The sequence below is a fragment of the Heliangelus exortis genome, chromosome 22 (assembly GCF_036169615.1).
Source record: "Heliangelus exortis chromosome 22, bHelExo1.hap1, whole genome shotgun sequence".
NCBI classification, from domain to species: Eukaryota; Metazoa; Chordata; class Aves; order Apodiformes; family Trochilidae; genus Heliangelus; species Heliangelus exortis.
Genome location: NC_092443.1, coordinates 10073531 through 10090142, shown reverse-complemented (window position 1 = coordinate 10090142; position 16612 = coordinate 10073531). Strand labels below are relative to the sequence as shown.

At 40.8% G+C, this 16612-nt stretch overlaps 1 protein-coding gene across 5 annotated transcripts in view; it reads right to left on the bottom strand.

Annotated features, from left to right (window-relative positions):
* The window catches only part of AK8 (adenylate kinase 8), a 63465-nt gene that overhangs the window by 40718 nt on the left and 6135 nt on the right, over nucleotides 1-16612 (bottom strand). For 2 of the 5 annotated variants that reach the window (XM_071766417.1, XM_071766420.1), the window contains exons 3-8: nucleotides 15640-15689; nucleotides 14819-14932; nucleotides 9933-10001; nucleotides 4236-4317; nucleotides 2560-2631; nucleotides 2037-2234 (exon numbers count right to left, since the gene is read on the bottom strand). In XM_071766417.1, coding sequence (XP_071622518.1) covers nucleotides 2037-2234; nucleotides 2560-2631; nucleotides 4236-4317; nucleotides 9933-10001; nucleotides 14819-14932; nucleotides 15640-15689 — 585 coding nt within the window. The remainder of the gene's footprint in view (nucleotides 1-2036; nucleotides 2235-2559; nucleotides 2632-4235; nucleotides 4318-9932; nucleotides 10002-14818; nucleotides 14933-15639; nucleotides 15690-16612) is intronic. The other 3 variants (XM_071766421.1, XM_071766418.1, XM_071766422.1) reach the window with 3 other exon arrangements.

Sequence of the window (16612 nt, the reverse complement as noted above, 5' to 3'; positions counted from 1 at the left end):
GATCCTGAGAGCAGTGGATGTGAGCAGAGTCACCAACGCTGCCCATGTACAGGGACCAGAGCTTTGTTACAGCCTCAAAACACAACCTGATAGATCAAGAAGCTAAAAGAAGACACAGCTTGGCACTGAGGAGAAATCAGGACTGTATTTTACTCCCCATGCCCCTTTGCTGGCTGATGACACCAGTGAGGGAGCAGCCCAAGTTCTGGCACAAGCTGTGCAAGGTTCCCAGGGACAGAGATCCAAATGCCAAGGCACAGTTCATGCCACCACATCCTGGCTGCCATCACTAAGGCAGCATGGGGACATCCACTCAGGCTTTGATTTGTCCTCATAACTGCAATGGATGTAATTGTTAGCCCAGAGAAATAAAAGTCCAGGCTAAGGAACCCTTGTAACACAATAGTATTTCAGTCTAACAAACAGGACAGGCTTAGACATCAATGTTTGTATGAATCATAAACCCAGGTTAAAAACCAAAACCAACAATGAAACAAGCAAAGAAACTAAACACACAAAGGGACTGATGGAGAACATCACAAGGCTCAGTATTTTCCCCACCATTGTCAGCACACTGCTGGATACAAACAAAGATTTCTGTCTGAGGAGCCTCTGCTGGACACTCTGGAATCATAAAGTCTCTTGTAATAAAGCTGCACTTTCAGCTGACTCCAGGCCTGCAACTTGTAGACAGTAACCCTAAAACCCTGAGACCCTGACCCCAAGTGCAGGCACCTGGGATCATCCCCATCCCTGTCTGGGATCCCACACTCTGCTGGGACACCCCACTTGGAGAACAGACCCAGGGACATGGCAGTGGGAATTCCACCAGAGGTTAAGAGCATAGAAAATGTTATAACTGTATGAAACAACACACAATAATAGCAATATCCTCATCTCCTTCTTCTTTCTTAACTCTAGTAGTAAAATTACTTTACAAAACCCTGGAAAAAAGCAGAAAACAGAATGTTTGCTGCATAACTTCCTAAAACCCAAGTATCAGCTACCCAAGGAGTGCTCTACTTATTCTGAATATTTTCCATAACCCAGTGTATTGAAAAGCAGAAACATTACAGGCAAAGCATCCTGCTTACAAATGATGCTTAATTTGCAGTAAATAACCAAGTTAATTAGGAGTAATGATCCCCTAGACAGTCTCCACATCTAATTATTCTTTAAAAAAAAAAACAAGCTGGCTGCTTGATGCACTGCAGAAAAAAGATCTAGAGAGGATTTTTTCATTCCAGTTTTCAATTTATCTCACTACATTATTAATTAATAATAATTAATATTCAGGCACTCACATTTTTACTTACAATTCAAGGCATGAATTCTTTATGAATGATGATATGAACTTTTAAATTTAATTAAGTAATTTAGAGGTAATTAATGTGTAAATTCGGAATATAAACTTCCTACTTGTTTATCTTAAAAGTGCAGCACTTGTTATTTAAAAAAAGACCTTTTTGAGATGAAAAATTACTGGGATATAACAGATCATCCACGGACTGACAGCTACAAAGTACATTATCAATTGGTCTTTCTGGCAGTTTCCTTATTCTCTTCTTGAAGAATTGACATGAAAAGTCAGATTGCATTACACTCAAGCAAAGGCAAACAAGAATTGTTGAACAGAAAAGCTACCAGCACAAACAGCCTTTAAATAATGAAATGCTGCTGGCTTTGAGCTGCTCCCACTTCTTGTTCCCAGACCTGTGGAAGGTATCAGCCCCCTGGGAGATGAACAATGCAGCTTTTTGGAAGAGACTCTCAGAGAAATAACTGTGACAATTCCATCACTGAGTCAGCTCTTCCCTGGCAGCACTGGGGAACCAAGATTCCCAGTTATCTGCACTTACTGGAGACCTGTAAAATAATTACCAGAAACAGCCCAGACTCTGCACTAAGAGAACACAGCTCAGCTGGGAACCATCTGTGTTTGCTGATCCCAGTGCTCCCAGTGCTCCCAGCAATCCTTGGGAACCACCTTTAAAGAAGAGTTGACCAGCTCCCAGCTGTGCCATGGAGGTACTGACCCTGGGAGAGGACATCCACGGAAGGTTGGTCTGCATTGATGGATCTCAAAACTTTTTGGTAGATCTGGAAAACTGCAGGGAAGGTTCTGTGATACTCCAGCAATTTCTTGGACATTTCCTGCTCCGACAGCTCTGGCTTCACCAAGCGCTGCTGGATCTCCACATCACTTGGCCAGTCAAAGGTTGTGTGGTACACCTCTAGAAATCAGGCACGAATTAGGAACTCCAAAAGGTCTCCTGAACAAAATCAAGGTCTAATTTTAAGCTGTACATTGGTGGCCAAACAAACCCTGTTGTTTGCAGGCTCTATACTGACCTTGATATTTCCCCATATTTCCTTGGCACAGAAAATACTGTGATGTCAACAAAGATTTTTTTCAAATGGCTTAGATTTATAATTATAAATTAATATTAGTTCTTAAAGGAATAGCATTCGAATTTTAATCCCACTGGTATTATCAGTGTTTCTGAGAACAAGCAACACTCCAGTCTCTACTGGAGGTCAGAAACAAACATACTGCACCTTCTGTGAGGGGATCAAGTCTTTTCCCACTGTTCCTCTCAATCAGCACAGTGTCTGAAGCATAAAGCACAACTAGGAAAAATAAAATTAAAAAAAAACAAAAGAAAGAAAGAAAGAAAGAAAAAAAAGTGTAGCTCTTGTTAGTTACTTGCTTTACTTCTTGTAACTTATTTAGACGTATCCTAGTGTTAATGAATGTATTTCAAGCACATCCACAACATCCTCCTTTCACAGTATTCTACCTTCAGATACTTTGCTGTTAATCAGTATTTTGTTCCACTTCCTAACCAGTATCATGGGACACAAAATACATGAATCCAGTACCCATGAGTACCACCTGTCCCCAGCATCCCTGCCAGGTAACAAGATTCCCCTTCTCTGACACTTCCTGGAGCCCAGGACAGAAACACCCCTGGGTCACTCCAGGCTGATTCTCTCCTGTTCCACAATTACTTCTCATCCAGGTACCTTGGCAGTGAGATCAGTGAAACTTATTTTTTGATAATCTCACTGAGAAGTGTTCAAAGTTCATTAGAGAGCACCAAAGGGTGGAGAATCTGTCAGTTCCCCAGTTTGATTCTGGTTAATCATCCTCACAGTTAAACACTGTAATTTAATTACTATTTTCAGTGCATTTGATTACAGGTTTCAAACACATTTTTCTTATTTTCAAACAAATTTTTCTTATGACTTTCTTCTCTGTATCAAATAGTTCTTTGAGACACTTTTCTCCCTAACAAGGTACCCATCCACCATAAATCTCATCTCCTCTCAATCTTCTTTTTGATTAACCAGACAGACTCAAGCTGCACAATTCTCATTCAGGTCTTGATTGCACAGATATAATTGTGAACAAAACTCAACTTCAGATGTTATCAGCATTATTAAAAATGCATGCAAGTACTAAACATTAAACATTTTTGCCCAACTCCATTTGCAGTGATTCTGAGTTCTTCATTAACAGTCAAAGCTCTTCCAAATAAAATCCAAAGTGACAGTTCATCAAGTTAGCTGACATTCTGCTCTCTATCCACTGGCAAGCTCTACATTTATCATTTTACACTCTACTCCAGACAGTCATGATAATTTCTTACACTCAAACTATATTAATTTGGGACAACTGGCTCCTTCTAGACTGCAAGTGCAGCTGTAAGGGCTGCACCTACCAGCACACTGCAGGAAACAAATGTTCCTCTCAGTTCAGGTCAGAATCCATCTGCACTCCGAAAGGTGAGGCTGAAAATCTTGATGTTTCCACTCTGTGAAGTTTGCTCTTTGCATTCTCTAATTCAGCAGAAGGATGGGTTTGTATTTAGTACATAAGGAATTGTTTTGGTCTGAGGACAAAGGTGATTTCTAAAGCTGGAAGTCAGAGCAAATGTAAACCCTCTCCTGGAAGGGAAGCCAGACCCAGAGAGCTGCTCAGAGCCACTGGGATGCTCTGGAATATCCAGAGCCCCAAAGTGTAAGAGAAAAAGGGGTTGTGTGTGACAGTGTTAAAAGTCTCACAGCTTGCCTCAAGTTTTCTGAGTGAATCTGAACCACACTGAAATATTCTGCTGTCCAGTGACTCTGATCTCTTCACTCTCAGCACCAAATTTATGAATATTTTTTTGGAAAACCACTTCTAGTCTTTCCTACTGGATGCAATCAGGCATAAACCTTCTAATGCTTACCAACGTGCCTAGGAATGATGCCAGCTGATTGCAGCATCCAGGCCTGCTCCTGATTTTCAGGGAAGCCTTCCAAAATCCATCCCTATTGAACACAAACATAAAAGAGTTACTGATCCTGGGAGAGAAAAAACCCAAAAACCAGCACTAAATATCAGTGCTATTTGCACAAAAATTACCTCATTTTGATCTCACCCAGGACAATGCCTGCTCTGGATACTTGGGAGGGAAGAAAGCAAATGTGGAGCACTGATATTTGTGTGAAACAGCATCCACTGATGCCACTGCCACAGAGCAATGGGAACTTATGCATTGAAACATGAAAAATAAAAAATAATCATTGCTACAATCTTAAAAAAAATCCCAAAAACTTCTATCTTGAAAAAAACAACCCAAAACAATTTCTACAGTTTTGAAATATTCAAAAGGATACCAGCCCACACTGTGTATGAAAAAAGAGGCTAACCAAATCTAAAGACAGATTTAATGCCAAGAACACTGAGAAAAATATGCACGCTTTCATTATTTTCTTAAATTATACAGGAAAACTCACAGTAATGGACCCAGCATTCCCAAAGCTAATGAAGCAACAGAGCAAAAGAAAGAAAAAAGAAAAAAGAGCCTTTTGCTCCCTTAAGTCCTTGTTATAGCCAGCTAAGTGTTGGATTGAACATCTTTAAAAAAACATTTACAGATCTGTGAAATACCATAGGAGAGCTGCAGCCTCACTCAGTTTCTGTGTGATGCAGTATTTGAAACGTGATCCACACCCCAGCCTCAAGCCTGAATCTTCTAAACTTTCTCAAAATTATTTGTTAGTTGCTTATCCCAGATCTTTGTGTGTCACTATATCCTATGCCTCAAAATAACTCCATGATGCTACAACAAATCTGGAAACCATCCTCATACTGAAATACAGAAGATATTTTAATGCTGCATTAGCCAGCAATCATTATCATCTCCCACATAAATCTGAGGCTCTGTCCTAAGATTTTAGGGGTCCTAAGGTTTTAGATTTATTTCAGGGAAACATCTCCATGACTTCTGTAGGAGGAAATTGGGACATTCCAATTATACAAGAAAGTAGAGTAGACTATTTAAAATTCCTTAATTAGCCTGGTTTCAGGAACTTGTCATGTGCTGCTATCTGTAGAAAATCAGAGACTCAAGTAGCTGCAAGCCATTTTTACCACTCCTGGTGTTTGCTCTCTCAAATTAGAATGAACCAGTGGCTGAGGTCACACAGGTGCTGAGAAATCAATTTATCCCGTGGGGCTTGCAGGAGGAAAGGCTGAGCAGTATTTTTAGGGGTATGCTAGGAACTTCAGCACCAGTTCTGAGTATTTTGTCCTTGTGCACCACATCTATGGGCCCAGACCCTCCTTGTCTGGGGAGAAATGGCACCAGAGGCCTGAAGCCAATAAATTGATGCCCATTTACAGAGACTCCAACTCTGGCTCTTTTTCTCCATTCCAAGAGCAACCCTTATGGAAACCAAACCAAACCAAACCTCCCCCACAAAACCATTGCTTCTGATGTCAAACCAGCTTATTGCTAAACATCACACACTGAGCAATGGGCAGGAAACACAGAATGTTGGTTTTTCATGATGTATATCAAACTTCAGGAGGTTTATACATAAAACTCAAAGATTTCTAAAACAGGCAATAAGTAATTTTATAACTAAAAGTTTTTGCAGTGTAAGAAAACATAGCTCAGTAAATAGCTTCCTGCAGCAAATACATTTTATAGCATTAAATAAATGCAAAATAAACACACACTCCTAAAAGAGGGGATCTTATTTCCAAAGGTCTCCGAGTTCCAGGGTATCAGTCAGTCCCTAATTAGAATACATTATCCATCTACTTGACACTTCAGTGAAATGTCTATTCCACCACAGAGCTGCAGCTTTGTTCAGAACAGGTTTATTGATATTCTGCTGCATTCCCTCTCCATACCCCCAGTGGCTTGGTTCTGTTTTATCACACATCAAAAAGGCCTTATGCTCAGGGCACCCCGTGCACAGCTCAGAGCTGGAGGTCTGAACAGCTGCAAGTGGGGTGGGATCACAGGAGGGACAAGCTCCAAGCAGATGTCACAGATTAAAAAAAAAAAAAAAAAAAAAAAAAAAAAAAAAAAAGGAAAAAAATAATAAAAAAATTAATTAAAAAAAATAAAAAGGGACTGTGGCTTGGGAATGAAGCAAGAGGAATCAAGACACAGCAGAGCAAGACCTGACTTAAAATATGCCTATCATGCTTCATACAAACACTGCTCTCTTTTGCCCTCCTGACTATCATTAAAGTGTAATTAGTAACTTCACATGGTAAATTTGTTTCTTTAAGAAGCCATCTATTTTTTTGTTCTTGGTAGCAGTAACCTTACACCCAGACATGAATTGCACCTTCCCACATCAAGAGTGGAACAAAGGCTGAAAGTATTTCCTCAGTGCCCTTACCCTGTGGTCACTGTTCCCTCTCTTTTGGCTGGGAACCTCAATCCTTCCCCAGGAGCTGCTCCTCACCCTGTGCCATGCTGAAAATCAGCAACAAGGAAACACTTTCAAAGCCATCACTTTCCTCTCCAGATTTAAGGAATCTGGAGAAAAGGAAATGCTCAAAGTCCTTCCCAAATGTGACTCTGCTGGCACACTGCTACCAAGCCTGCAGACTTTCACACTCCCCACCCCAATAATAATGACTTGGGTAATCAGTTCTCCCTTGTTATCTGACCTGCACAGCCTCACTTATGATATATTTTTAGTTAAAAAAATCTCATCCACAAGCATGAAGATCAAAGGTCATCAATACTGCTGTTCAGGAAAACAGGTGCTCATGCTCACTCAGTATTTTTGGGAAGGTATTACATGCCTTTCATTCCCATCTGGAGAAATGGGATAGAAAATAATGCAAAAAAGCAATACCAGTAATACTCATGTGAATCACTGGCCTGAAGCTGTTCCCACACGGTCCTGAGACATGAGCAAGGTTGCTCAGCACTCTCAGAAATTCAGCACACAGCATCTCTTTCCTGGCCTCCCCCAGTTCTACCAATTCCAGCAGCAGCAGCAGAGGAGCTGCAGCCAAGGTGCACTGACCCTGGGAGATGGAAAATCTCCTCATCAGCTTCCCAAGTCCCAGGTTCTCAAATAATGTTTGCAATAAGTTTTCTCTGTGTGCTGGAAGCCCCCCCTGCCTGATCCCTCACAGTCCTTACTACATCTGTGTTAGAAGGATACACAACACAGAGTCTCAGCAGAGCTGTGGATCAATAAAAATGTTCTCCTTAGAGAATGCCTGTGACATCTATAAACCTCTGAGTGTCAAAACAATGGCACAAAACTCCTGTATTCCTACTGTCAGTGGGATGAAGCTGTACAATTAATGCCATGCCAATGACACCACAAGGAGAAATAAAACAAACAGCTGCTGGTACTGTGGTCCAACATCCTGCTCCTCATCTATTAACATCCCCAGAAATAAAATGCTGACTCATGAGTTGAGAGAAATGGCATAAATCTGTTCAACCAGGTACAAACCCCACAGTATTAATTCTGTTTCCAATCAAACAAGGAAAATATTGGGAATAAAAAGCATGGATCACCTTTCAAGTGGAACAGACACACACAGTGTGAGGAGTTTTTAGTGCCCAGGAATCAATACCTAATAAAAGATTTTCAATAACCATCTCAACTTTGAAAAGCAAATTATGTGTTTTTCCTAAAAAGAGACGAATCCTTAACCAGCCCAATAACATCAACCCCATTCTGTTGAATGTTGAGAAAGCTTTATAAAGGTTTTTTCTCCCCTAGTTCTGTAACCCATCCAGCACTGATCCAGTGTTGCTGCTGATAACAACAGGAATATAGGCAAGACACTAAGTAGTAGTTGGCATTTTAACCATCTTGTCACCTTTTTTAGAGTTTACACGGCCTAATATTTAAAATAACCATCAGGTAGATATCCTTTCCTCAGGATTAAAAGGAGAACTATCCAATGCCAACAGCTACAGAAAACATGAGTGGATGCAGCCTTGGGAGAGCTCACACACTCAGGGTCAGTAAAACTTCAACAGTCCCACAACAAACACTGGAAAAACTAAAAGTACCTGCTGGAAAGATGCCTCCTGTTAATCAGGCAAAGAGACTGATGTCCTCCAGCAAACCCCTCGGGCAGAACAATTTAAGAGATTACATCTCCAGCTATTCATTACATCCTGATCAGGTTTTCCTCACCCCAGCTCACACCCTGCAGCTGAGCATCTCATCTGGCTCCAGGGCCAGGGAGTGCCCATCAGTGGCTCCAGCTCAGGGGCTGACCTGGCACTGGAGCACACGAGGGCTTCTTTGGGAATCATTCACAGTATTTGAATTCTAAAAGCCAAAACCTTTCATCAGGGGCAGATTTTTTTTGCTAGTCCTAGTGATGTTTCTCTGAGCTACAGAATTAAAGACTACAAGGCAATGGCCCAGCCCTTAAAGGTGATTTTATTTTTTACGTGGACGGGAGGATCCTTCTGCAGACTACACCAAAAAAATCACAGAGACAGAAAAACAAGTACAAGTTTTTCCAGCACATCCAGTTTATTTCAGTGCCTAATGCTAAGGAGCTTTAGGAAGCAATTTTCACACTTCAGTGAAATTCATTGAATTCAACCAACAAGGTAGATAATGATGATGATGTTGAGAAGCAACAGATTTCAAGAAAATTATGAGCTTTGCAATGTCTCTGTGAGGTCAGGGAGTACCTGTTATCCCCTGACCTAAAGGTGTGGAGGGGACAGTTCTGGAAACACAGAGCAGGTATCTGCAAAAAGCTGTTTAGTGCTTCATGAACCCACCACCTGCTTTGGACTGGAATTTTTCCTCTCAAAAAGTGCATCAAGTAATGTGCAGTCCATGTTTGAGCACTGCTTGGAAACAGGGTTTTATGCACTAGATTAGTATCCCCTTAAAAATAATCCCTTATAATGGGCTGACTTTGGACCCAATAAACCATAACAACATCTCTCTGAGATTATAAAGGAAACACATAAAAGAGACTTTGCTTTTCTTGAGTTCAGACATTAATTTCAACCAGTACTGATCTACTTAAGTTCTCTTCTGGTCTCATGTTAAAACTCTCTGCTTAAATTAAGACTGAAGTCATGGGGTGAGGTCGAGGAAGCCACAGAAGTGTCAATACAGCTTAATTTATTGAGTCTCCTATTTGTGTGAGCTGACAGTGAGCCCATTAATTATTACCTAGAAGAGAATATACTCAAATGCAGTTTTTCAGAAAACAGGAAGAAAAAAAGTAACAACAAAAAATGAAGAAAATTTCTATGAGTAATATCAGACTCTCTTTCCCCCTTTCCTCAATCACAGTTAAAATCTTGACATATTGATTTATATATTTTTTCTGTTTATCTGTTTTGTCCACTAGAACTCTGCCAGTTGCCCCAGGCAATCAACAAAGCTCTGCTTGTTCAGCCTTTGATCATCTCTGTGCTAGCAGATTAGCATATGCATCCTCTCATCCTCCCCTTTATCCTGTTAATAAAGCTCCAAACTCCCTCTGCTGATGTTCAAGAAAGCAATCCCAGCCCCAGCCCCCGATGATTTGCCCCCATTCCCTGCTCTGCTCAGGACTCAGAATGCAAAGTACCATGCAGGAGTTGTGTAAGTGCTTATCCACGGGCCCTCTGAGGAGCAATTCTTACTTGTTTGATGCAGTCCACGTTTGACAGACGTTCCTGGATCAGATTGGCCCAAAGCGCGTTGGGAATTTTCTAAAGAAAGAACAAAAAAAAAAAAAAAAAAAAAAGGCTGAATATTCACAATTGAGTTCAAAAGGAATTTTACCATGCAGGCGTATTCCGGGTAAAGGTGAAGGGAGATGTCTTCCTGAAAATAAAGAAATAAATCACTGCAAATCCCAAGTTATTATCATAATGTACCAGGGTGTTAATAAGGGTACAAAAAAATTAGCATGAAAGGGAAGCAGAACACAAAGACAACATCCATGCTCTCTGCAGGCTTAAGGGGGCCATCTCTGGGCCCTACGACTCACACTGGCCAGCAAAGGGACCTGCAAGGACATCCCATCCACAAGAAGCCCTTTGCTTCATCACCAGTGTCTGACCCACCACTGCTGCAGGGACTCAGCATTAATGCTCCTCACAGTGGCCTGGGAGGGAAGCAGGAGCTGAAACATGGGGCAAACAACACAAGGAGTCTGATTTTTAGATTTGTTTCAGAGTTTCAAGTTGCTCTCACTCTTTTGTCCTGTACTTTATGTTATAATGCTAAAGTTAGTTGAGCTTTAAACTCAGGACCATGAAATGGAAGTGAAACTGCATGTGCCAGGACTTTCAGAAGTGCTGATTCTGTGACCATCACTTTGCCCATATCTAGAGATGTTTTGGAAGACATTATTTGCTGTCTGACAGAAGAACAAAGTTCCTGTACAAATTTAGCAGGTTTTTTCTATTCTATCATGTTTTCTATTATAAGATTTCCTGGCAAGAAATGAACAATGTCTTCCTTTCTTTTTTTTTAAGAATTTTCTTCACTCTCCTGTTAATTTAAGCTTTCATTCTATGCTGAACTTTGTGGAACAAATTCTGTGCTGGGCAGTCAAACTTGACAAAATCTTAAACTTTTGGCCATCCCAGTTCCAGCAGCAGCCAATAATGGGACTAAATGCCTTGATCAGTCTCATTCATTTTTTCATTCCTGGTAAAATCAATACTTAGAAAAGAAAATCTGCAGTCAGATTGTCTATGTCACAAGTAAAAACTGTCTATGTCTGTGTGTCTATGTCACACTTCCTGATGTGAGCTTGACTCTTTGTTCCACAGTTCCACATCTCATGGATTCCCATCTTTCTTTTCTAACCAGACAGCCTGAAGGCTTCAAACTCAGTATTTCTGTACTTAAATTAAACTAAAGGATGGATCTTTTTCGTTAGATCATGAAATAACTTCACCAAGGAGTGGTGGGATCAGAAGACCCTTTAAAGCAGAGTGGGAGAAGCACAGAGGGGACCCCTCCCCAGCTGGAGGAACAGGAGGGTGGCCCAGTTGGCTGCTGGGTTTTCTCCTCATTTCTCACCCCTGTCCCTAGCTCTCAGTGCCTCTCCTCATATCAGCCATTCACAAGGCAACATTCAAGCAAGTAAAAGAGAAAAAGGGAAAGAAATTTCTGTGTTTCTTGAAAGCCAGGAGGTCCCTTGGGGTGGCTCAGCAGAGCCCCCAGCAGCCTCTCCCTGCTGGCTCTGAGGCTGTCACCTTCCAAAGGGAACTCCTGCTGCTCCCACTGTCCTGCTGCCTGCTTTGATCTCTCATGTCAAGACTGCTGGGGATCCTCTCTGCTAAGCCTTGCCAAGCCAATTGAAACCCAAATTACACTAAATTCTTCCAGTGGAGGGGTGCTCTGAGCCCTCTCTTGTCGGGGGGTTTTACAGCACAAAACCAGGCAGGGACACACGTGTGGGGTTCCAGTGGTTCAGCTCCTTCTGCTCCACGTGGCTCCATTCCAGCCTCATTTCCTGGACAGTTTTCCTCCTGCTGAGCAGTGGCCTACAAAATCATTTCCAATAGGTTGCTTGGAGAATGCTTAATTATTCAGCTAGAAATCACCACCTTTGATGCTTAGCAGAGAGCACATTTCTAATTTCTCTCATAAACAGGGAAACAGATCAAGAGCCTGGAGATGAGACTTCACCTCCCAGAAATTTGCAATAATGGACACAGGCACATGCAGATGAGGCTTTCCTCTCTTCTATTCCTTCTTTAAAAGCACTGGAATATGATGCAACTTTAGAGTAACTCTAATGCATTATGTGGTATGCAAATACCTTAACTGCAATTTAGTAAGAGCATTAAGAGCATTACATACCCATTAATAGCACTAAGAGCACACCCATGCCACAAGCCCACAATTCCCAGAGTTGTTTCAACTTTTTATTTTATCCAGTTAACAGGAGAAGTGAAATATGCAACAGCTCATCATTAGGTTTCACTATAGGAAAAATCTGAAGGTGATACCTATTAACAGTGTAATAACTAGAGATGAGGGAATAATTTGCAGTGATTTACCAAAAAAACATAGCCTCTTTTTCTGTTCATGGAATATTTATTGATAGCTTGTGGTTCTGCAAATGTATTGAATATTCAAAAATATTTCACTCCTTTTTGGAATATTTTTACATGCAGAATGATCCCATTTTGCTTTGAATGTCAATATTTAAAATTCACCACCTGGGGTATGTGTTGGTGAATGACTGCATGTCCAGCTTTCAAAATTCAGCTTCAGAGAATAATGACATCTTTTAAATACACCTTCCATCAATTCTTGTGCCAGGAAAACGAAAATGCTTTAATGCTCACAGGTAGTGAACAGAGAGATGAAAGCTTGGCTAAAAAAGTCAAATATGTGAACAAACATCCAGGCAGAGTTTGTCCAGATTCAGTAACATTGACTTTCTGACCTAAAAATGGATGACCTTTGACACTGGGGTTGGTTTAACCACAGTAACTTGATACCCATGGAAATGTTCCTCTAAGGACATTAAATTGTGTTATGTGATCTTCACACCAGACCTTCAGAAGCAGCTTTAGTTCCCACTTTTCCTCTTTCCATTTATTAAATTGCTTTGGCCAGGACCACAACATTTTAATGCCCTGTGGGTATCAGGCAGTGTAAACAGCTTTTGTTCTGCTCCCGAATAGACATCTGAACCTTATCAGAGTTAATGGATGTTCTGTGTGCTGGAGGAGTCAAGTTCAGCCCCTGCTTCAGCACAACCAGGGCTCAGTTATGGCAAAAGTAGATTTAGCCAGCAGACAGGAATCAGGAAGGGAAAACACAGCCCTGGAGAGCTGTATTTGGCTGCATTTTAAGCCATTGTAAAGCTTGCATTGATTCAGAGGAAGCAAGGAGTTCCCTCCCACTTTAAGGAGTTATATTTGAAGAAGCAAACCCATATAAAAGAACAAAAGAAATTATTTAGTGAAAACATTCATCTAGGATCTGACATCAAAAAAGCCAAGACAAACTGCATAGTGCTAAACTACCATCAGATTCAGCTCCTTGGGCACTCCCTGGTACCTGATTAGCCTTGACATTTTTGACTTTCATCTTCGACACCATCCATCTTTTTAAATCAAATAAGCCCAAAAGGACACCCTTGAAAGTGCATCTGTATAGTCTGAAATATGTTAATAATTACAGTAATTAAACCAAAGGGAATTTTTGTTTTAAATTCTCCCTCTCTAAGTTGAAATTTATGAATCTAGCAAAACAATCTTTAATAATTAGAAAAAAGATTTCAAAGTACATATTCTTGATAAGAATCACTTTTTTATCAACCCAGCCAAAGCAAACCTTATTGCCAGTAAGTTCAATGAACTCTTTCCTCTCAGATCCTTCAGGATATTACTCAGGGCAGCTGCAAACCTCATTCACTAATTCAGTGGAATAAAGACTACCCTATTTTCAGCCTGATTTTCTAAGGAAAAAAACCCCAACAAGCTGTGTATCACAACATCTCAGCAAATTATGACTCTGTTAGCCAATTTCAATCAAATTAGAAATTGTGTGAAATTTTCAGGTATGAAGTTACTTCAATTTTTTCTGAAAATAGGTGATGAGAGAGAAAAGGGAAAAGTCAAGCTGGTGGACTTGCTGGAGGGTAACAGAAAACCAGGATCCTTCCATGCTTTACTCATGGAATACCCTGATGTCTGGAGAAAGGCATCAGCCAAAGGGACAGGAATCAGACACAGAGATGCTTCTGTGTATTCTGGATGTTGGTTCAACATCTGTTTACAATTCAGTTGCCATTATCCTTTAGTATCCAGACATTTACATTGCTGATCAACTTATGCTGTGGGAAAAATGTTCTTTTGACCAACTCTTTTGAACATGAGTTAGGAGGCCTGGAATGAAGCAGGAATGGGTTTAAAAACCTCTCTGGAGCAAAATGGGTACTTGGGGTTGGGTAGAGTGCATAAACCCAAGAATAAACCATCTCCTGCCTCAGCTGCTGCTGCCTCAGCTTGGAAGCTCCCAGGTTTCCAGTCCCTGACTGTCCCAGCCCTTTGGGTTAATGCACCAAGGTTTTGTGTCATGCTACAGAGAAATCAAATATGCACAACAAAGTAGCACTGTCAGATCAAAAAAAGTTCTTTGTGTGAATGTTTTCCAGAGCATTTGTACTGAAGGAGACTTTGGAGATTAATGCTTATTTTACTGAGATTCTCAAACATCCTGACATAAAAGATGCTTTGCTTAGTGATATGATGAACCAGTCTTTAAGTTGTATTGTGCACACCTGGACTTCTCAATTCTGTTGCTTATGTCCAAGGTTAATTTTTTAGCAACATACATGACTTGATATGGATGCTCCATGCCATGACACATTTTCATCTTGGTTGATACTTTCCTACCTAGCAGAGGTTCCCTTCTTCTCTGAAAGACCCAGGACCTACCCAGACACAAAGCACCAGACACATAAGAATATTTACTCTGATCTGCTTAACTCATTGCAGTGGAAATCTTGGGAATGTGACACAATTCCTCCTCTGTTACACCCCTTACTCACCTGTTTGCTTTCTTTATGTGCCTTTGCTTCCTCTGCCAGCTTTAGAGTCTCCTTGAATAACAAAGTCTCCTGAGAGATCCGGATGGCATCCAAACGCTTGCAAAGCCACATTGCCTGAGGGAAGGAGAAAAAAACACAGGTCAAAATCCTGGGAAAGAAAATTAAGCATTTTTTCAGCAGACTGCAGAAAGACAGACAGCATTTCCTAGCCTTCCATTTCAGTAACCAGGCTGTATGGGTAACTTGAAGCAGCTTCTTAAAAAGATGCTTGAGAGTCTGCAGCTTTGAATAAAGTCTTTTTCACCTACTCTACTGTGACAGAGATTTTAAAGAAGAAAACATTCTTCCTGGCATGCCCACATCACCATCACCTGCAGTCTCTAAGGTCAGCTTTACTGAAACACAACTTTGACATTTTCACTCAAGCAGGATGAGTGAACACAGCAGACAACTGGCCACAGAGCAATCCATAACATGGGAACACCACAAATATGTAACTATGCCTCTTCTCCCAGGTTAGTAAATCCTGCTAAAAATCTGGGAAAATAAGGCAGGCAGAATTCTGTCACATGACAGCAGTATCACTGCCACTGCCTGGGCAAGTTCTCAGAGCTCACTTCAACATTTCCATTTAACCTGTAGTGTCCTCTATAGGACACTGTATCCCTTGGGAATGTCACCCTGCAACTTGTCTTGTGCTCTCCTGTCACTTTGACAATTTTGAAAATTATTTCCTCAGAGTAAAATTTTCACAGATGCTGAGCCCAGTGGAAAGTGAGAAGGTAGAAGGGCAGCACTGTAACTGAAGGGGATGTACTTACAACTGTAGTTTTCCCAGAAGCAGGAGGACCAAGTACACAAATCCTTGGAGCTATGAAACAAGAAAATGTCAGCGTCAAAACACAAAGCATAAAAATCCCAACTAGTTTCTTGCTGTTGCATTGCACAATATAAATGCAACAAAACAGCCATTCCAGTTGGAAATCTGCCCCAGTGGAGACTTCAGGACTGGGCTCCACTGGGGAAAAAAAGGAGGAATATGAAGTCAAGGTCAGCTGGGTCTTCCTTTAATCTCCATGGTCAATGAGATTAATGCTCTGACTAAACATGCCACTTCAAGTTAGATATATAGATATATATGTGTTTATATATATATCTCCATATCTCAGTGATTTTAAGCACATGATTAGTTTAGTGGGTGAACCAGAGCATTAGATATGAATGTTTCCTTCTCTGAGTTTGACTTCTATCCCCAAAACACTGACTTAGACCTAACATTTTCTGTGATGAAAAAAATATTTTAGCTTGCACATGAAGGACAAGACTATTTAAAAGTGAGTATCTTCATAATCATAGAATGGGTGAGATTGGATGGGACTTCTTGACACCATCTCTTCTCTCATTTCCCCCTACACAATATGATAGTAAAAATACTTTTTTTTTCGGAAAGGCTTTGGCTCTCATGACAAAAAAAGCAGTTTCACTTTTTAGTTTAATCTAAATAGGTTGTGTCAGGGTTCAGAGAAGACTTAGATATTACAAAATTAAGCATTTGCTCTCTCTACCCTTTTTGACAGCTCCCTTCAGATTTTCTGGTCATCATTAAAAGCAAATTTCTTCATCTCTGTATCTTGTGTTTCTCCACTGTGTGTCCCTCTCCTTTGCCTGAAAGGTGGGAAAAAGGCACCCCAGTTTTGAAGAATTCCTAATCTAATGCATTCAGAGGCATTACTGGTACGGGTTTCACTGGGAATGAGACAGAGACAAAACAAACACAGGGAAATGAAGGAACTC